General features: G+C 41.0%; 1 protein-coding gene across 2 annotated transcripts in view; it reads left to right on the top strand.

The window, feature by feature from the left end:
* RYK (receptor like tyrosine kinase) overlaps positions 1–22,595 on the top strand; it is a 69,660-nt gene that overhangs the window by 3,516 nt on the left and 43,549 nt on the right. For both annotated transcript variants that reach the window (XM_064457097.1, XM_064457098.1), the window contains exons 2-3: positions 19,416–19,537; positions 21,055–21,154. In XM_064457097.1, the coding sequence (XP_064313167.1) occupies positions 19,416–19,537; positions 21,055–21,154 (222 nt within the window). The remainder of the gene's footprint in view (positions 1–19,415; positions 19,538–21,054; positions 21,155–22,595) is intronic.

The raw sequence follows: 22,595 nt of genomic DNA, 5'->3' as shown, positions 1-22,595 counted from the left end.
GCTGGAGGTGTGTTGAGAGCAGGGGTGAGGTACAGGGTGACAGGGAGTTGGGGAGGAGAAAAAGTGCGCTTGCTGGGGAGAGGCATCCAGGGCACCACAACCCTTTTTAGGGCTGTCTGTGAACTCTCTCAGCACCGTGATACATAGCTTTATGGAGTTGGTTCGTAGCTTTTTGGACTTGGTTTGTATGGACAATCTTTTTTGGGCCTGCACATAAACCTGAAGAAAGTAGTGGTAGTCTTGCAGAGTGGCTAACTATAGGCACGATAACACCACCTGATCTAGTCACTGTTTTCCAGTGACCACCCTGTGATACTAAACATGCAGGGCAGATTGTCTTAAATTAGTGATGAGTTATTCAGTAAAGGGTCTGTACTTGATTTAGTGACCTTCATTCAAATTCATCTGTGAAATCAGAATGTGGTGTTTGCCTAATGTTGAAATGTTCCATCAGTCAGCTTTTCACAGGATCCTGTGACATAAAGGCACATGTATCCCTGCTTGGCAGGTAACAAACTAAGGTTTAGAGAATAAGGTAAAAAATATCCATTAATGTTAGGTAGCTAGCTTTAATAATTAAGGATTTGATGTGATCTATTTAAAGTACATAGCATTATTTAGCACTTAATGCATTCATCATATATCTCTTAGACCTTCAGCTGTGAGTTTCCAGCAGTTCTGCAGCTCAGCCTCACAGGAGACCGTGGATTATACCTCCGAGTACAAGGACCAGAATCAATAGCTGCCTGTGAACTTGGCTTAAGCAGGTTTTTTTTTGCATTGCAGGCAGTTCTTTTGCAGCACTCACGAGATAGCACCTAATTGTTCATGGCAGAAACAAGACGCTTAAGCAGTGAGGACAATCCTTTCTGTTCTTGCAGGGTTGTTTTTTGGTTTTGTGGGGGTGCGTGTGGTGGGTTTTTTTTGTAGACTATGTTCCTTTCAGCTGTGAAATTGGCTTGTGGATAGCCCTCCTCAAAATATGGCTCTGACTTTTTAGAGGCAGGTCTAGCCTAAACGCTAAATGCAACTTAAGTCCCATGGGGAAAAACTACCATGTTATCATGTAACTAAGGGCTATCATAATGCATACATATGGGGGGCGTGGGGTGGGGGCTAAATTAGAATTACAGGAGAATCTTAAAAGTCAGAAGTCCTACAATGTTTGCACTGAGTTTGCAAACTTAGTATTCTCTGGCCTAGTTTCTTCTGACTAATCGTATTGAATGCTGCTTCTGTTGATTTTTATATTTGCACTTGCTTAATTACAGAGTTTAAATTAACACTTATGTGACTTTTTCTTATGTGTTCTAGAACTTCATTTGAAGCCAGCATGTAGCTTACTGAAGTTAGTTGTCTGGTTGTGAGATGCAAAGTCTGTTACAGCAGAGGGTTGGTTGGTTGTTTTTAAAATCATACTGCTGACTCAGAGCAGCTGGGGTTGGCAGGGACCTCTGGAGGTCATCTGGTCCAACCACCCCTGCTCAAGCAGGGCCACCCTGAGCCAGTTGTCCAGAAGCTTTTGAATATCTCCAAGGATAGAGACTCTACCACATCTGTGGGTAACCTCTGGCAGTGCTTGGTCACCCTCACAGTATGAGTTTTTCCTGATGTTCAGACAGACCCTCCCATGTTTCAGTTTGTGCTTGTGGCCTCTTGTCGTGTCACTGGGCATCACTGAGAAGAGCCTGGCTCAGTTCTCTTTGTGCACACCTTCAGGTATCTATATACGTTGACAAGATGCCCCTGAGCCTTCTCCAGGCTGAACAGTCCCATCTTTCTCAGCCTTTTCCTATAGGAGAGATGCCCCAGTTCCTTTAATAATCATTGTGGTCCTTTGCTGGATTCTAGTAGCTCCATGTCTCTTGTACTGGGGAGTCCAGCACTGGACCCAGTACTTCAGGTGTGGCTTCACCAGGGCTGAGCAGGGTCCTGGTAAATTATAGGCCAAATGCAGTTATGTGTATTTTAGGCGGAGACTACACATCTGCTTATTGCAGCAGTTGATCTTAATTAAGATGTTTTAATTTTATACTGTGAAACAGCTTTCTTAAAATTGCTGTTTTGGGGAGTTAGCAACACGGGTTCATGTCGAAAGTGCTTTATGGTGCTTGTGCTGCATTTGTAGTGACTGGAAATCTTCTTGCTCCTCTGTCTGTTGCCTGGTTATTTGTCCCTGTTATGAAAGGGAGCTGAACATCAGTGTACTTGAATGAGCTGGATGTTTAAATTATTGAAAGGTTGAAGTATGTATTTCTTGTGATTCTTGAAATGCTTCAGGACCTGTTAAAAGCCTACTCACACCTGTCTTTGACAGCATCACAACCTAGAGCAGCACCACTGAGCTAGTGCTGCGTATAGAGTGAATTTTGTTAGTAACACCTTAGAAATCTCCATGTGAGGTGGGTAACTTACGGGTACTTGTACATGGTGCCTCTTCAGGACAGAAAAAATATAGCAGAGAGTCTCTGTGTAGCTGCAGGTGGATGAATGAGATCTCCACCAAAGAGGAGATGTTTGACTACCCTAGGGTTTTGAAGCATGTATGCGGTACGTGACCTACAGTTCAGAATCTGGTTCTGTTGTATACATGTTTGTAGATCTTTGTTTTCTAGCTTTTAATTACTTGACTCTGAAGAATGTTAGCTTTTTCCACGTTGTATGCAAAAATAAGGATTGTGTTGCAATTGTCCATGTGCCTGTCTTTGCAGAAGTGCAGAAACCTGCGTGTTAATCCTTCATTTTATCATTTGAAAAGGACTTAAAGATTACTGTAGGTGAACATGGCTGGATGGAAGGCGAGCTTCTAATCTTGACAGACACCATGCACTGTAACAAAATTGAATTGCTGCTGATGACCTGAAAATATTCTGATATATTCCACTTAATTGGAAATGCTGTTTTTAGGATAATTATTTTATTACTTTGCCCTGTAAAGCCCTTTGGCCTAATGATAGTCTGTGTTTGGTGCTTATTAGACAGGCTTTTAGTGTTGCAGGTGAATGTCACTCAAGTCGTCTTTGGAGAAATAGGGGGCTTGAGGGTGCATGCAGCAACATCTGGCTGCTAGCAAGCTGCAGCAGGTTGTGACAAGTTACTTGCATTGCAGAGTTGAGCAATGTGTTTTCGTTTTGGAGCCTTTCAGTGTGCTTGGATGCTTGTCCATCTGATTTACCGAGTATCACGGTTTGTGTCAATACTATTTTGAGGTTTATGAGAACAAGCTGTATTTGGGGTTCCTCTGCCCTTTTCTGTTTTGTTGCCTCACTTTTAATTTGCAAAGCTCAAATAGCATGTGGATAGCTGTTTCTTCTGAGATGTGTGTAGTCATATAAACCCACTGCAATATTTGTAATGCTCACAAATGGGCAGAAGAATATTCTCTTATAAGTTTGAAATAGCCTGCAGAAGGCCATCAGAAGTGGTGCCAGTGGAGGCAGCCTCTGGCCTGGGTTAGGATTGCTTTGAAATAATGTATTCCGTGTGACCAGAGGGAAGTCCAGGAAATATGTAAGTCCTCATGTGTATTGATCTACTCAGCATTGCTGAGATGGGTGGTTGACTTCTGCTTTATTTATCACACTAGCTTATGTGTTGAGATTTAAAAAATGCTGGGGTTCTATCTGAATCCTACCTGGAGAAAGCAATTTGCTTCTGCAAATTGGCCATTCAGGAGGGACTGCATGGGCAGCAGGCAGCTTGGCTTCCTCGTGTGGCTCTTTGCCCTCAGCCCTGGGAGGAAGCAGCCATTTCAGCTCCCGAGAGGCCAAGTTCTGTCTAGTGATAAATGTTTGTGGCTCTTGTAACACTTGTGTGTTAGGGACTTGGAAGAAATCTGACCTCTGAGGCTGAAGGCTAGTCTGATGAGGGGGAAGGGAAGGAATAAAATCGCCAAGCTGCATTCCACACTGCTGTGATTTTACACCTGTGTTCTGTTTGGCAGCATCTTATTTATCACTGTTGATTGTTTGGCCTCTTTGAGTATACACTCTTTCTCCATCCAGTGCGTGGACAGAATGAGAACAAGAGAGAGGAAATTGGGACAAAAAGCTCCCTGCATGCATGAGAAAAGCCAGCAAGAAGGGCTTACGGTACTTCGAGGAAGGCAGGGGCTGAAACTGCTCCTAAATATCACCTGGGCAGAGGGAAATACAAGAGATAAGGATCATGCTCACAAGCATGAAAAATCCCAGGTGGCATCTTCCTGAGATTGGGACCTGTGGAGGCAGCTATATTGTACACTCCGGTGTGTGGGTACCTTAAAAGATTAAGTATTTGGGGAAGCCATTTGTTTTTTCTCCTACCCTTTTGCTATTTAGAGTTGTGTTTGGATACTGAAAAAGCTGAATTAATGGGATAAATAGCAACTCTATCTTGGTTCACAGTTGTTCTGAGCTCTGGCAAAATGGAATTGCTTGATGACTAATTCCTACCTGATATTATCCACACTGAAATATCACAGAGGCACCTACTTTTCTTGCAGTGGAAGGGTCTTTAGAGGCTATTCCTAACTTAGTGTGCAGTATTAAAATCGTATTTGAGGTCTCAACTGTGAAGCAGGGAGTGCGTAAAGGGTGAAGTGCATTTAATGAGTTGTGCCTGATGAATTAATTTTTTTCTTTTTTCTCCCCCCTTGAATGGCAGCAGCACCAGCAGATCCTGTGTAAGAATGAATGCTAACACTCTGAAAATGCCTTGTGGTGGTACAAAGGGCATGGTGGTAGAGGCTTCAAACACTTTATTTCTCTTCCATCTATGCCTTTGTCCTTCTTTCAAGCGGATAACTCACATACTTGCACTGACTGCTTTGGAGATCTGGGAGCAGAAGCAACAGCTTGAAACTAATGTGATGCTTTAGAATTTCACTGCCACTTACTGGGTGTTGAATAGCCATAATTAAATTAACCAGATATTGATTTCACTATGCTGCTTGGGACCGATAAGAACAGTAATGTAAGCGTTGGAACTGCTGCTTGGTAGGCTTGAAAAAGCTGCAGCCACTCAGAATATGTAATGCCAGTGGTACCAATGGTGAAGCTGAGCAGGTTGATAAACTGAAGATGGTTATCTTATCAAAACTGTTTTAGCCTTTAAGAAGTTAGTGCATGGCCTTGTAGAGAAATGCCCAATAAAAGAAAAAATACTAAGCTCCATGGCCTTCCTGATGGCAGAGATTGCCACAGAAGCGAATAGACGTGTTTTAGTTTGTGTAAAGCCTGGTTTTGTGTTAAACAATTAGTGTCACTGTGATGGAAGCCTTCCAAAGCATCTCAACGGGTGTGAAGGGTGCGTTATCCCTTCAGCAGTCCTGTCGGTCACAGAACTGGAAGCATGAGTTTTGAGGCCAAGAGGTCTGATGCATTGAGGGAGGGGTGTGTGTGGTCATTTTTAAATTTTTTTTTTTATTTGTACTCAGTTGGGTACTTGTTACTGAAATAGTCATGGCCACTGGAAGGGAGACTGTTTGAAGGTGACTTATGCTGTGGTACCTTATGGTCTTGCCTACAGAGATAACTAAATCAACATGTGGGTATGTTACTGTAACTAAAAAAAAATAAAGGTGGAATAACTTTGGGGTGGGGTTGGTGACACTTACATACTGCAAATCCCCATTATTCACGAGTCCAGATGACATCTGACATACTTTTGTTAGGTGATTGAGTCTTGCCTGGGAAAATTACAGCAGTTCAGTTCAAAAGCTCTTTGATACTAGCAAGCATTTGATCTGAAGTTATTTTATTTTGAGATGTGTGCTCTTGGGCAGCTGCGGTTCATGTGGATGAAGACTTTATTTTTGTTTTCTATTCTCAGTGTTTATTCTCACTCTAATTCAAAAGGAGCATCAAACGTCATGCTACAATAATTGAGACATTAACCATTACTAATAAGTTAAATTTTTGTCATAAATATACCTAACTATTCCATGTGCTAAGAATAAATTTGTTTAATTTGCTCATTAAAGTCAGCTTTATATTTTTATATTATTGAGCTCCCTTTCAGTTGCTTCCAACCCTGTACCTGCACCATTCCTATTCGCATCTGTTGCATTTTCCCTTGCCCACTGGGTAGGTCACTGGCACTAATTTCCCTCTGCCTTCAAGTATTTGTCTTGTGCATCTCTACTGCATCTTCCCTTTGGAATCAGTCCTTCAGGTAACTTGTGTGCACTGCTCTGGCTATTAACACAAAGTGACTGCTAGTTTTGTTGGGAGTTTACTGGCTTTTTTTTTCTTTTAAGTTTAAAATGGGCAAATTTCACTTCAAAGGTGTTCTTAGGAGCAGAGTTTACTTGTGTTCTGCTCTGAGGATACGTGCTGTTGGTTTGTGTGGGATTTTTTTTCTCCCCATTAAGGAGAGTGTCATCTTCTAACCATTTTCACAGCTGCCTTCATTTTTCTGATGGATAGAATATAGATTTTGTAGGTGAAGGAGAGAAGAATAAGCAGGCAGGCTGTTGAAATGTAATTGTTGCTGTTGTTCAAACAACAACAAAAGGGTAAGCAGTTGGGTCCTAGGAACAATTAACATCTGCCTCTTGGTATGGATAGAGTTAAATACCACCTTATGCTTTCACTTCAGCAAGTGCCACCTCCTGGGGAAAGCTTCTTCCCCTAAAAGAGAACAGGTCTACTCTGTGACTTTCACAAAGACCTTTGTGAGAAAAATCCTGTTTGCCTGTGGTGTTGAACTTGCAAGTTCTATTTAACACCATCAGCACTGTGAATTGTGGGTGATCTGTCAGCAAAGATTCACGAGAATTTAATGAGCTCTCAGCTAACAGTTTTTCCTCCTGTGTGCTAGATGTTGGGAAGTTTTCTACTAAGATTCCCTGCTAGGAAGTCTTGGTTGGTTTTCAAGGATGCAGTCATTGCCTTGAAGTTATGTTGAGTATTTCCTCAACATGGAAAACAGTATGTAAGGCATTCAATCTCCAGCTCATGAAAAGTTAACTGTGCGGTAGCAAAGCCCTTTGTGTAAGTAACCCCAGTCCATATGCTCTCTGCTACCGCTGGGCAGAGTTAGGTGAGCTTGCAAAGCAGCTGTGCTATTTGCAATGAGGCATCAGGCTCTGGTGGGAGAAGTTTTCCATGGAGGTGAGAATGGATTTAATTCTGGAACCTCACCAGTCAGTGTTATGTTAATGACCTAATGGTAGAGCAATTCCACAAAGCCATTGCACATTTCAGTATGCTTTGGTGGTGTCTCCAGTTGTAACTTTATTTCTAGTCTGTTTTCCATGCACTGCATACGGTCAGTTTTTTAAGGTCTGTGGTACTGGATTATGAGACGTTCATTTCTAGCAAAGCTTAGACTGAAGTTGAAAAGCTCTTTTGTTAGATAGATGCACATAGGCAATGAAGAACTTCACATAGAAGTAGGAAGTTGTGTACCAAAATGGGGCGTGATGAGCAGAAGGACATCCCTGTTCAACACTCAGGGAAGAAATGTTTCTCAGCAGAAGGTAGAAAGTGTGTTAGTGAGTACTGATGGATTTGTGCCTGCTGATTTTGTCTTTTAAGCTTGACACTGAAGAATGTCTTTTGATGTTCTCTGGGACCTGCATTAGAGGGAAAAGGTGTTTCTTCATAATCTCCATGTTACTTAAGATTTAACTTTTTTTCTCTGTGGTATTTTTCATCAGTCGTCTTTTCCAGAGACTCATGGTCTGTAAGATGTTTAAAAGCAAGTATTTCAGACCAAACTCCTGACTGACAGCTGTAACTGGCAGATTATAGTATTGTGGAAAACTTAAGTAAAAATGCAAGTGGGAGGCTATAATCTGTTACTTGTTTTATTAAAGGAAAGTTTACTTTCATTGTTGTATATACTGGATATGTACAAATAGGATATAAGAAGTTTATGTGTGTGCATATATTCAGATGCTTAGTATTACATTTCCAATAGTTTGCTGTTTTCTAAATGAAATGGATCCATGTGGATCAGCTTGTATTTGACTTCCTCATTTGTTAACTCCCAGTTGTAGTTTCAGCCCTCTGTAAGCTGTTTGTTGAAGGGAACTGATTAAATACATTCAAACAAAGAAGGCTTGCTCCTCTGGGAAAGTGTTCTTTCTACCCTGAAAAAAAAAATTTGAGTAGTCAAGAGCTGATTTTTAATTCTTCAGCCACATTTCCTTGTGCTTAGGCTGATGGTATGAAAACAGCAGATTTGTTTCCAGTGCACATTTGCAGAACCTGTTGCAAAACCAGAAAGCTTAGGATTTAAAATCAGCATTTCAGACTTATGGTGCATTTCTAATGAAAGGAAAATGGAAGGAGGGAAGAAAAAAGAGAGATCTATCTTCAAGGTAAATTGTCCAGTGCTGGGAGAATCCTGTGTGTTTATGGAGTAGGTTGCACAGACTTGGGAAGTGGCTGGAGGTGAAGGGATGTTGAAGCTTGAGGTTCATACTTTTCCATGTGGATGTTCACCCTGGAGTGGAAGCTTCTGGTCTGGGCAGAGGGCTAACCCAGACGAGCTGCTCGGGAGTGGAGGCATCATTCTCTGGAGCACGCAAACCTCTGAACAAATGGAATATTTATATAAAGACAATAACTTGCTTAAATGTGTCATAAATTGAGACCACAATGGATCATAATCCAATTAGAATTTTATTAATTGTAGCAAGTAGAATATGAGCAAATACAGCGCTGGACGGCAGGGGAGTCTGCGCTCCGCCAACTGCCGTACTGAGCAGTTCAAACAGTCTCTCTTTATACATCTTTACTTCCATGTTCAATGAGATAGTGGAGGTACTTTTCGCATGCTTCAGTTGTTGTTAGGGGGTCGTTTCCTGCTTCCTGGTGATAAGGGGTTGCTTGTCTTATCTCTGATGGTTATCTTGCATAAGCACGCCTGGGAGGTATTCTTCGCATGCTTTACATTGAGCTTAACATAAGTCTTAATAAACAATACCTTAGTTCAGTTTCTCACAATCCCCCCTTTTTCTTTTTATCCTATTATTGTTTATTAGACACTACTTTCATTTTCGGCACTGCAGGCAAATCTTCTTCCACAATTCCGACATTTATCATAACACTCACAAGGTAATATCTCACAATTACAATCATAGTTCTTATGTGGCATAATGCATTCACAACAATCGTCATCTTCATTAATAGATACTCTTATATTTTGCTTCAGACCTTGTAGTCAAAATAAGCAATTTAGCTGGGTCAAACCGTTCTTTAATAAAATGTAAAATACAGCGTAATATACAAGGTCCAAATATAAGTCCCAGAATCAACATAATAAGCGGTCCTGCTAAAGCAGACAACAAAGTGGTTAGCCAAGGTGAAACATTAAACCAGCTTTCATACCATAACTTGCCCGCTTCACGATCTTTTTTACGTTGATCTAACCTTTTCCGGAGTTTGGGCTATTATCGATAATAAAACTAACGATATACCAGGAAAAAGGGTGTCTGTCAATTTTTCCAATTTAAGTACACTTTTACCAGTCTTGGGGAAGTTCGACCATAGCTGCTTTTGCGTCCCATTGTTCTGGTTCTTTTCTCCACAGTTTGTTCCTCCTCTGCCTCGCCCGTCGACTCGGTTGCTTCGAGCCACGGGGTGTACCATCTTCTTGGCAGCAAGGGAAATCTTCAGGAGAACAGCTGTTTCAGGCTTTCTGCCTGTTTATATAGGCCTCCCACTTTGCAGCTTTAACTAATGGGACTAAGCAAGACACAGCTAGTACTTCCCTTCTGCACTTTGTAGCCAAAATTTCAACCACAAAGGGGATTGATTCGTTGGAATGGTAACAATAATACTAAGGGTTTATTCCTTTGGCAAAACTTTCCACCATTCATGGGATCCTCGAATAATTTCTTGTTCCGACTCTAATTGTTTTTAATTTCCACTCAGTGAGAGTTCTTTGGGTTTTCCAACACTGTGTGCAAACTCCTATCGGAGGGTATCCATATTCACAGTGTGTCCACCATTTATCCTGGCATACCTTACACTTGCAACGAGCAAATGGATAACAATCGCAGTTCAAATGATTGCATCTAATTTGTATGTCTAAAGTGCTTATTAGCTTTTCCTCTATATTCAATATTGTGTTACTACATAAGTTTAGCAATTTCCTTCAACACACTTTGTACGCTTCCATATATAATAGATTAAAAAAGATAATTATAGCAAATATAAACAGCAATATACACTTTATACCAAAAGGTAATGCGGCAAAATAATCAACTAAAGTTCTTATCATTACGTTATCTTTTCAGAGTTATCTTGGTGTCACCTGGAGTACTGATTACTTTCCAGTGGGGTCTCGTCACTGGGCCTTTAATGCGACTAGCATGAGTCCATCCACGCTCAGCAGTCCGGACAGCTGTTTCATCTTGTTCCTTAGCTCCCATTTGTTCTAGTTTTTCCTTTTCTGCAGACTCAAAACTCAAATTATTACTAACAGGTACTTGTTGCATAGTCAAAATCGTACTATAATTGCCTGCTACTCGTTTTGCTTCTGTATCAGCTGCATTATTTCCTCTAACTTGATAACTCGTGCCTCGCTGGTGTCCCTTTATATGTACAACTGCTATTTTATTTGGTATTTTCAATGCCCCCAGAACTCGCCGAATTAATTCTGGGTGTATCAGTTCTTTTCCCTGTGAGTTAACAAATCCTCTCTCCTCCCATGTTTTCCCAAAGGTATGTACTACTCCGAACGCATAGCGTGAGTCTGTATATATAGTTCCATCCTTTCCCTTCAGTGACACTAAGGCTTTCCACAATGCGTACAGCTCACAGGCTTGAGCCGACCAGCTGGCACTCAGGGGGCCCGATTCTATTGTCTTAAATTCTCCTTTTGCCCCAATTACTTGTACTTTTTCAGGGGAAACTTTACATCCCTCAGGTATTTGCCTAATAGTCGATTTCTCAGCCCCAGTGTCTACTAAAAAGGTGAACTCTTGTTTATGGGGACCTATTTTTAATTTTATCAAGGGCTCATGATGACTCCGGTCCCCTAAGATATAGAGCCCCTGACTCTCCTATTCCATTTTTAATATTTCCTCATCCCTGATCCTTTCTCTGCAATTCGTCTTTATATGTCCCTTCTTTCCACAGTAAAAACAACATCTCTGTTCCTTCTTTACTTCCACGTTCCCTTGTTTCGTTCCAGCAGATCTGTGTTCACCAGTCCGCCCTTTGCGATCCTCTCTGACTGCTGCTACCATCATTTTTACTTGTCGCTTGCTGCTCTCTTCTTCCCGCTTTACGTAGACTTTCTGAGCTTCCCTCAATAATTCATCCAACCCTCTATTCTGCCAGTCCTCTAACTTTTCAATCTTCTTTCTGATATCTTCCCATGATTTTGCCACAAACTGAGTTTTGAGGAGCGCTTGCCCTAAAGGGTCGTCTGGATTTACCCCAGAATACAGCTGAAGGGCTTTCCTCAGTCGTTCCAGCCACTCAGTAGGGCTCTCATCTTTCTTTTGTATTTCATTAAATGCTTTATTGATATTCTGGCCACGGGGTACTGCTTCTCTAATCCCTTGAATTACTATAGTTCTCAGGTCCTGCATATGAGTTCTATGCACCGGATCCTGATTATCCCAATTAGGTCTTTGGAGTGGCCATTTAATATCTGCTTGGGGTCCCTGGGCATGCTGAGCATCCCACAGTCTCATTCCTGCTCGCCTGATCATATCTCTTTCCTCGGTAGTAAATAATTGACCAAGGATAGATTGCATCTCATCCCAAGTATAAAGATTTGGTCCCAAAAATTGATCTAATCTTTCTGCCACTCCGAGTGGGTCTTCAATTAGGTTTCCCATCTCGGTTCTTTTAAAATCTCGTAGGTCAGCCGAACTTAGGGGCACAAAAATATATCAAATCACAGGTTGGGGTCCCCCCATGGGCATTTCCCTTAAAGGATACATCTGAGCTGCCCCTTTTTGACTCCTAGTTACGCGTCTAGGAGGAGGGGGAGACCCTTGTTCCGATTCTGGTGGGGGAGTGGGCACTCTGGGGACCTCTGAAGGGGCTGCGGGAGCAGGAGGAGAAATATAGGGAGGGGGGGTTAGAAGGGTTTCGTCTAACTCTTCCTTCTTTTTCTTTTGTTCAGTTTTTACTTCATTCAGTGGATAAAGTCTAGCTCTCGGTCTTTCTAGCCACACTTCCGCATACTGACTCTCTTCTGGGTTAAGGGGTTTTTTTATTGTTAACCCAGAGGTTTAATTGTTGTCTGACCCAATCCTCTTCTGACCCATAGACTGGCCAAACGACATCTTTAGAAATCTTCTTCCCTCCCCATATCCTAGTACAATATTTTATCATTTTCTGTTTATCTTTCCCTAGGGTTCCAGGGAAATATCTCCAATTGTCTAGGATATATGCCAGAGGGGTATTCTTAGGTACAGTGGGTACCTTTCCCATGGGAGTCGAAGGCTTGCTGCCCTTCGCCCCCATCTTCTGGAATATCCACAAGCGTGCACTCACTCGTTCCCCTTGTTCCTGGCCCAGTCCCTCGCGGGAGATGGGAAACGCAGTACTTAAGGGTCCGCACTCGCCTGGTTCAATATAGCGAACCTCTCACTCGTTATATTCCAGGAAACCCAATCCCGCCCGAACGGTAAACCCGCGAACAAATTCGCCATATACTTACGCGCCCTGCGTCTTCGTCCGGACTCCCGTGCACAGAATTTTTATGGGATTTTACCGGTTTCTCCTTTGCTCATCATTCTAGAATTTAGGTTCGTCGGTAAGGTTGAGGTAAGCTGTCGGTCGCGGGGCCGCGGATTGCCGCGGGGCGCCTCCCCGGAGGACAGAAGCTCACCGTTCCTTATCCGAGTCACGGCACCAAGATTGTCATAAATTGAGACCACAATGGATCATAATCCAATTAGAATTTTATTAATTGTAGCAAGTAGAATATGAGCAAATACAGCGCTGGACGGCAGGGGAGTCTGCGCTCCGCCAACTGCCGTACTGAGCAGTTCAAACAGTCTCTCTTTATACATCTTTACTTCCATGTTCAATGAGATAGTGGAGGTACTTTTCGCATGCTTCAGTTGTTGTTAGGGGGTCGTTTCCTGCTTCCTGGTGATAAGGGGTTGCTTGTCTTATCTCTGATGGTTATCTTGCATAAGCACGCCTGGGAGGTATTCTTCGCATGCTTTACATTGAGCTTAACATAAGTCTTAATAAACAATACCTTAGTTCAGTTTCTCACAAATGTGTAACTCTTCTCAATTAAATATTTCAGTGGCTGAATCAGGAGCGGGAGTGTCTTGCTCTGTGAGGGCTGTATTGGTTTGACGTCGCACTGCAGAGATTTCCCAGCTGCTTATGAAGAAACTCATACAAATTACAGACTAGTGTATTAAGAAAACGGATACTAATTTCAGTACATAGACAGGAATCTACCAGAGGGTTGGGTAGGCAGCTGGAAAAGCCAATTATGCCAGCTATTGTTAGCAGATTGCTATTAGACTAGGGCTAATCTTCATATTGTAGCAAGCAGTATTTCAGTAAGAGCGATCTCACTGAACTCTTATATTGCTGGCCCGTTCTTGATTTTCAGACGTGCTGGCCCGTTCTTGATTTTCAGACGTGCTGGCCCGTTCTTGATTTTCAGACGTGCTGGCCCGTTCTTGATTTTCAGACATAATCTTCCAGAATTATGTTATGATAACTTGAAGTCTGTTACCTGGGGTAACAGATGCCTAAATATTGTTGTCATCTTTAAGAAGAATATGTTACTGCTACTGGATGTTGTAGGATAGATTTGCTTCATAAGAATAAAATCTAATTTTTCCCATGCTGATAGTGGTGAGTTTCTTTTGTATATTGTGCTTAAAAAGAAGAAAAAAGTTGCAGCTAGACTGCATTTACACAAGGGCATTTGAAAAGAAGAGTTTTGTTAGGCTGCTAGACTGACATGATCCAATTTTGTCATGAACACAAGGGCTGCTTAGCATCTTTCACATTTGGGAATGAAAATTGGCCTCTCCCCTTCTTTTCTGAGCTTCTTCAGATGTTTTGTTATGTTAAACAGTGCAAAGAATGACTGACTTTCTCTATGGTGCTGCTTAAATTTACCTTTTTGTTTGTGTTCAACTTTAATTTATTCTCTCAAGTTTGTGCCCAAGGGTAGGAGGTACAACGATGTGGAAGTTAATAATGAGATTTAGGGGTTGCCTGGGTAAAAGGGTGGTGTTTTCCCCTTGAAATTAAAGCAAAGCATTGGTCTTACTGTTTTCATGTGGGCTGGTGTAGGTTAGTCGAGTCCAAGTAATGAGAAACTAGATCCTTTAGTGTTGTGTGTTGTCTGCATATGGACTTGTTTAAGAAGGCTTGCCAAAGCAAAACTGCAGCCTATGTTTTAAAACTCTTCATCACTGATCACCAATATACTACTTAAATCAACAGAAGCATTTCTGAAAAGCTTCTTTCCACCTCTGCAATTTATGTAACCCAACGTTTTTTCAATTTCTTTGTAAGGTTCTCCTCCCCTTTATGTTTTACTGCTTTGCCTAAAAAATTATTATTGAAGAACTGCCCATTTTCTCTAGCTCTTTGTAATGCATCTGTGTTTTCCTTCTAGAGCCACCTGTTTTTTCTTTTTATCATTCCATATATGATGTAAAACATTACATACCAATTCTGGTTTGTTCCAGGATGCTGGTGTATTTGCCCTACTTGAAGTGCAAGGTGGTGAAAGCACTCAGCACCTTAGGAACAACCCAACGTCTTGCAGAATTCCATTTCCCCCACCCCCAGTCAGTAGGTTTTAGTGTAGTAGTTTAGTAGTTTACTAAGCATTCTTGGAATCTGAAACAATTGGGGAAACAAACCTTGCTTCTGTCTTCTTTTCCTCAGCAACCTGCTACGGGTAGGCTGATTACAGCTTATGCTGCTTCTGTGTTTGAAAGAGATTTACACATTAAAAAAAGAAAAGTGAAAAACTGAGGTTGCTGGTTGAGGCTGTGTATTGACAGTATGTGGCTTGCTGCATTTGATACCATCTTTTGAAGCTGCCTATTCCCAAAGCATGTTTTGAAAAAAAGCCCAGTATGGTAACAGTACTATTTTAGAATAAGGCCCATCTAAGTTAGTGCTGCTGCAGTCTTGGCCTCCAGAAGGGGTGCTTCTGAGCATCCTCACTAATTCAGGAAGTTAAGCTGCCTGAGAAGTGTTCCCCACTTTTTTTTTTTCTCCTCCCTGCATATTACCTGCTTGACTTCTTGAACTTGGCTTGCTGAAGGCTTAAGTAGTGAACATTGCAAGGCAGGTGTAAGTAGGTGTCTGAAGAAAAAAGGTGAAATGCAGAATTAAAGCAATTCTGAGTTAGACTTAAACTATCATGGTAATGGAGCCTAAAGTGTTCTCTGCAAACTCCTTAACCATTTTTAAAGTCTACTCCAGAGAAAGTTAATAATAGCACTTAATCAGTCTGGGAATCTAAGCAGTGAGGAGGCACCATTTCATTGTTTGTTAAAAAAAAAAAAGTGTGTAGATAACAAGGAACAAAGTATCTGACTGAGTACAGGTAGCTCCCCACCAATACTCAGTGAATGTAACTGAACCTGTTTGATGTTTCACCAAGGTTGATCATTGTCCTTGTAATCTGACCTTGTGGGAAGAGAGGTGTTGGATGTGGTCTGCCCAGTGTGTTGGTAGTGGTATCCTTGTCCTCTGTCTTCAGCAGCACAGGGCTGTTGGAGCCTGGCAGGCTGTGCCATGGTTTTTATTGGTAAGAATTTAACCTGTGCAACCCATGCGGCATTGAGAAGAACATACCTTATCTTGGCTAAAATCTACTAAGTGTAGAAGTCTGGAATCTACCTGATGTGGACCTCTTGAGCGTGCATGGTGCTGCAGTATTGCCTGTGCAGTTTCTGTGGGTATGGGGAGGTTTTCTTTTCCTCAGAGTGGAAGACTCATGAAACAGAGGAAGCCCAGGAATGCAGCAAGCGGAGCGATGGCAGCCTGCATTGAGAATACTCATGCAACCGATCAATGAGCTATGGCTCTGGCTTTCATCACCTTTCGCTGCAGTACCCTGTGTGATTCCTGGCCTCTATGTACGTTCCCAGTGCCCTCCCTTATGGCTGGGATGTGGTGCAGCTCCCGGCATCGCTGGTTATTGGCACCTAGACTCCTTTGTGTTGGGCAGAACACACCTTCCTGCCTGGAGCACAGGCAGGTTGATCTATTTGACTGGCAGGTTCAACTGCAATTTTTGTGTTTTGCTGGCCTGATTGAGATAAATTATATAGGCAAAGTGCTTCAGGAATTCAGGATTGAGATGTGGGAGGCAGCAAGGGGATGAAAAATTAGGGATGGAAGGATGGTCTAGAAGCAAAACTGCTGTGGCAGATTGGGGGTAGGAAGATGGGCGCTTGCTTGTCTGGTGTGGACACAGGTTCTTAGCTGTGCAAGGCAAATGGAATTTTGTCTGTAGTTCAGTGATGGAAGAAGATGCGCTATAGAGGAAATGTTTTCATTTTTTATAAACTTAAAAGGAAAAAATACCATACAGTATTGAAACATTGACATTTCCTAAGTATGTATCTGCCAGTTTTCAGGGTTTGAGAAAGCTTTTATCCCAATTCATAGAAGATAAAAAATACAGTGAGAAGCTGTTGGAAGATACTGCCTATTGGTTTAGGAAGTTACTTTAGGAAGATCCACAAACACTAGAAGCACAGAGGATCTACTGCCAAAGTGTCACTGTGTATTTACTTTGGTTTTATATTCTTCCCTAGGCATTTTCTATAGAAACAGGATATTAAGTCAGGCAAATCTGCCTCTTTTTTATGAGTTGAGCTATTCTACAAAACCTCTTAAATTGTTTTTATATGTCAGTCTTTTAGAGCATAAATTTTTTAAGCAATAAAACTTGACATTGATTCTCATGCTGCTCTTACATGATGCTGTTGAAATTCTTATAATGAGCATTGCCTGTTTGTAAAGCTTTTCATGGAAGTACAAGCATTAAAACATTAGTGGTCTATATAATCAAATTACTCGGTGTTGTACCACTAGTAAAGCTAAAAGATTTGATTGATCTTCTGTAGGGTAATTTGGTTTTGTACACCTTTAGCTATTATTGCACATCAAGATATTTATGCTTGACAGCTTCAATTAGGATTGCCTTTTACATTACTTTTATAAAAGCCAGTTTTTATAACAGGCTATTTTATTGCTGTATACCCATTTGATTTCTATGACCAGTTTCTCTACAAAGTTTATATTAAATCAAGGATTATCACCTTGAAAATCTCATGGTGTTACAAATTCTGAAATATTTTTCTTGTGAACCTCTAATTGCTGGTGTGACCATTTATCAGCAAGAGAAGGTTTTCTTTCTTCCAAAAGTAGTTTCATTGCTCCAATTTCATAGTTTCACCTGCTAATCGTTTTATCTTCCTGTCTTTTTTTTAATAACTTGTACTTACTGGGTTTGATTTGAATACTTTGTTTACTAAGTTTACGCCCATAAAGCTTCCCATCGTCTTGATTGGATCTAATGGCAAATGCCTGATAGTTGTGAATTGTTCTATATGCTCCTCCCACATTGTCTAAAACTGAGGTAGATTTCATGAATAAACATGTAGACATGTAAAAATTATCTGGATGAGCTATTTTGGAAGTTTGTTGTTTCTTTTATGTGTTTTAAATGTCTGCCTTTGTTTCAAGGGGTGTGTGTGTGCTTCCCTCTTGTCCCTATTTTACTGGTGGATATGCTTTTACATTTGCCGTTTATTATTGAGTGGAAATCTGGACAAATTGGAGAAGAAAGGTTTAACTTTTCCTTTATATACTGTCTTGTGCTGATTACAGTCAGCACTTAAGACATCATCTGCATCTTCTTCTGTTCAGGATCTTGTTGGAGAGCATTTGCATTTCTCCCTGGGATTACTCTGTCTTCTTGATTCCTTTCGTGCATCCAGTCTCTAGAGTTCTCCCCCTCACCAGCCCCTAGTATCTGTGATTATATACTCTTGGGTTTTGATTAAGTTTCAGGACATTAATGAGCCAGCAGGGAGTAAAAGTAGTTAACAGCAACAAGAATGGAGAGGAACTTCTTGGCTGCATTTCTGTATCTTGTGAAAACAAGGTAGATTAAATCAAGTTCTGGAATAAGAGAATGCTTATCACTTTGCACTGATCTGTGCCCAGTTTTTCCACTAAATAGGAGGAATTAATTATCTTATGCTCATGCTCATTGTCCCTTTCTTCAAATATAGCTTGTCTACACAGTTCAATAGTTATCTTTTATTTTTTTTCTTTATGAAAAAAAAAAACCAAACAAACCCCAAACCTTTCATGACTCCCTAGATTCTTGGAATAACTTCAGGATGCCTTAAATGCTGTCATATTGGAGTCACAACCTCTCCAGTTTTCTTGACTTTCTAGCCATAATAAAAATAACTCCATTATTTATGTTCCCAATTGTACTGTGAATACTTTAATTGAACTTGGTCCCCTCTGTGTAGCTCATGCTTGGAGCATGCACCTGTGTCTGATTTGCCCAGTTTTCATAGTATGTCAATGTATTCTTGAGCCTGGATAGCATTTAACTGGGAGCAATGCAGGAATAGCTGTGTGAGACAAGACAAAATGGTACTGATTACAAATACAGTATGTATGGTTTTGTCCTGAGGGTATGGAGCTGGGATTAATTTGACAGCTGCAGGGAAGGGGGTTAATTTGTAGGGCTTGCTTTACCACTAATTGCTAGTGACACCCAGGGCAAGCTGTAGGGTCCTATCCTGTATTCAGTGTGACTTTGGAATGTGTGCTGCAAAAGATAATGGCAGCTTCAGTACTTCTAAATATAAGAGTATGTGCCTTATTTAGGAAAATGCACCTTAGTGCTCTGTACTAAATAGTTCTCTGGGTCTTTCAACTATTGAGGTTTATTTAAAAGTCCAGAAAGCAAATGGCAGACATTAAATACTAATATTACTTAGTGTACAAATGTCATTCCTCCTTTTGTCATGTGCTTTGTGTTATGATCTATTCCAGGGAGAATTACATGCAATTAATAAGTTAATAATCCAAAGCAGTTTGTTTTGAGCATACATGGCTGTAAGAGCAAAACTGGACCTATGATTCCCAGAAGCAGACAGGAGTATGTTCAGGACAGTCTATAATGGCTCTTTTGGAGGATTGTATGAAAAGTCATGTTTCTTTCCATTACATTCCAACTTTTACCTGTTGTTTAGGCTGCAATTTCTCTGAAATTGTTGCTTTGTAAGAGTTTGAAGCACTCTTGTTAATGCTGACATGCATGACTACGGATCTCCAAACCTGCAATTGAATTTATGGACTTGAGGAAGTATTTGCTTAAACATTCAAATACAAGTGGAGCTGGTGGTACTGATAGTTGTTTGTTCTGGTGTGTTACTGCTGGTCCTGTTCTTCCCCATCTTACTCTTTTCTTTCCTATTACAGGTCTTGATGCAGAGTTGTCTTATGTGAGGAACGATGTGGTTAATCACTACGCACTGTCCTTCAATCTCTTAATACCCAGCGAGACCAACAATCTTCACTTCAGCTGGCACGCTAAATCCAAGGTAAGCAAGCATAACGTCTGTGTTTGAGTACTTGACATGTGATCTGTATCGCTTGGTGAATACCCACTATTATAATTTAATGGCTTTTATTCTTTGCAAAAATTAGCATGTGCTAGGTACAAAAGAATTGTTTATATGGTTGCAGGCAATAAGTTAAGATGATATGTATCCAAACTGTTCTCTTCTTGTTTTAGAAAGGTTAAGCACTTCTTTTGAAGTATTTTATACTTCTTCCTTCTAGCAAGCTACATGTGTATTATGTACAAGCTACTGGCTGTGGAGTCTCTTCTGGTGGTGCACTGAACACACAGAAGGGGCAGCCATGAACTGAAGCCTCTGGAAATTAAATGTAGAGCAATTGTGCTTTAGAGATTTCTAGAAACTTATGTTTGGAGACAAGAAGAACCTATAAAAGTAGCATTTAGTGTGTTACTACCGAGCACCGATTAAATGGAAAGGGGGTTTTATTTCCCTTAATCACCATGGTTGGAGCATGCAGCAACAGCTGTCAAAGATTGCATATGCTCTTACATTTTGAAGGATTTCTAATTACTTAACCATTTACTTTTCTTTATGAAAGGATCTGTTCAGTCTCTGCCAGATGTTCATTCTTTTTTTTAAGCTTTAATGATGGTTATTATTCTGTCCATAAGTAGAAGAAACTGCAGTAGGAACAGTAATATTTAACAACTGCACTAATGCAATTTCTGAAGATTCCTTCTGCCAGTGTTCTTCCCTTTGAGGTGTAACTTTTTAAGAGAGGTGAATTTTGGCCTGCATTGATATTGGGTACAGTGCAAGCCAGGCCTTCTACTTGGTTTTGCATTCTACCTTCACAGGCAGTTCAGTCACTTGCCATTTGAATAGGGCCTTTGGAAGAGTTCCCTTGTTGTTACAACTTCGGCTATGAGCATCTGCATCACTGTCCCTGCCCTGAGGTTTCTTGGGCCCATCTGTGACTTCTGAAGAGGAATTTTTGAGCTTGTATAGCCCTGCTTCCATTACCGTGATTGCACGTCCTGTGCTTTTTTGAATGAATATTTGCAGAATCAGCTTAAGTGGAAATAAAATCTTGACTATAGTTGAATAAACTGTAAGCTATTTTGGCTATGCAGTTTATAAAACTGACCAGAGGAGGGGGAACCTTTTGAATTTCTATGGTTTTAACAAACTGGCTTTTGAACAAGTAAGTTTAAAAGTAACAGCAAGGGAGGTTTGTGTTTGTTTGTTTGTTTGTTTTTTTTTTTAATACAGCACTTTAAATTCTCCCCCAATTTTCAAGAATCATTTCAAGAATGGCTTCTGTTTTGTCTTTCTTAATTTGAACTGTCACAAAAATCTGATATTTAGACTTCTTATATGAAACCTTGAATTTGGGCACCTAAAATCACCAGCATTCTTTGAAAATAAGCTACAGTTTCTTAATTTCAAGAAGAACTATGAAAAGATATGTAGCAATTCTTTTTACTACTGTAGAGATTTCTTATGTGTTTTCCATCTCCTAACAATTGTTACAGGTTGGATATAAACTGGGATTTCAGGTAGATAATCCCATGGCTATGTCTATGCCCCAGGCCAACATTTCTCTACAAGGAGAAGTTCCTCGCACCCTTTCAGGTAAACTCTCCACCCCCGAAAGTGTCAGCTGGTGCTGACACTAGTAATGCTTTCTGGTGGTAATTTGTTTTTCCCGAAGTGTGTAGTGTTGCTTAAGAGCGTAATTTTTCTCTATTAAACATAATACATTTACAGTCCTTCTGCAACAGTTATGACATTGCTAAAATGGTATTATAGATTAGAATCATAGAATTGTTTAGACTGGAAAAGACCTTTAAGGTCACCAAGTCTGACTGTTAACCTAGCACTGCCAAGTCCACCACTAAACCATGTCCTTAAGCAACGCATCTGTATGTCTTTTCAATACCTCCAGGGATGGTGACTCAACCATTTTCCCAGGCAGCCTGTTCCAGTGCTTGATAATCCTTTTGGCGAAGAAATTTTTCCCAGTATCCAATCTAAAGCTCCCCTGGTGCAACTTGAGGCCATTTCCTCTTGTCCTATCACTTGTTACTTGGGAGAAGAGACTGACACCAGCTGGATTTCACTCCATTCACCACCACTCCTTAGGCCTGGCCATCCAGCCATTTTTTTTCACCCAGCAAAGAGTACGCCCATCCAAGCCATGAGCAGCCAGTTTCTCCAAGAGAATGCTGTGGGAAACTGTGTCAAAGGTGTTACTAAAGTCCCCGTAGACAATATCCACAGCCTTTCCCTCACCCTCTAAGCAGGCCACTTTGTCATAGAAGGTGATCAAGTTAGTCAAACAGGACCTGCCTTTCCTAAAGCCATGCTGCCTGGGCCTGATCACCTGGTTGTCCTGTACATGCTGTGTAATGATGCTCAGGATGATCTGCTCATAACCTTCCCTGGCACAGAGGTCAGACTGTCAGGCATGTAGTTCCCTGGATCCTCCTGTCCCTTCTAGTAGATGGATGTCACATTTGCTAATCTCCAGTCATCTGGGACCTCCCTGATTAGCCTGGACTGCTGATAAATGGTTGAAAGTGGCTTGGGGAGAACTTCCTCCAGCTCCCTCAGTACTCTTGGGTGGACACCATCTGGCCCCATAGACTTGTGTGTGTCTAAGTGGTGTAGCAGGGTTCCCCTTGGGTTATGGGATCTTCATTCTGTTCCCCATCCCTGTCTTCCAGATCAGGGGGCTGGATACCAGGAGAATAACTGGTTGTTTATAGACTAGATAATAGAATAGGTTGAGATTATTAGTCTGAGAGTAATATTTTTCCCCTTGTTTAGTGGAGGATAGAGATTTTCCTGAAAAGGAAACGTGATGGTTTTTTATGTGTACGCACACACACAAGGTTCCTGTTCCCTTTCAACAAAATTATTAGCAATTGCATGAATTTTAAGATCCACACCTTTTAATTTCTCTAGCCTATAGAGATGACATTTCAAGATGTGTGGGAGTTGTTAATAAATTGAAGTTCATGGTAAGTTTTAAAACTGAGAAAAACTATTTTGAATATTTGAATATTCTCCT

Source organism: Phalacrocorax carbo, chromosome 7, assembly GCF_963921805.1.
Source record: "Phalacrocorax carbo chromosome 7, bPhaCar2.1, whole genome shotgun sequence".
NCBI classification, from domain to species: Eukaryota; Metazoa; Chordata; class Aves; order Suliformes; family Phalacrocoracidae; genus Phalacrocorax; species Phalacrocorax carbo.
This window is presented reverse-complemented; position numbering and strand designations above follow the sequence as displayed.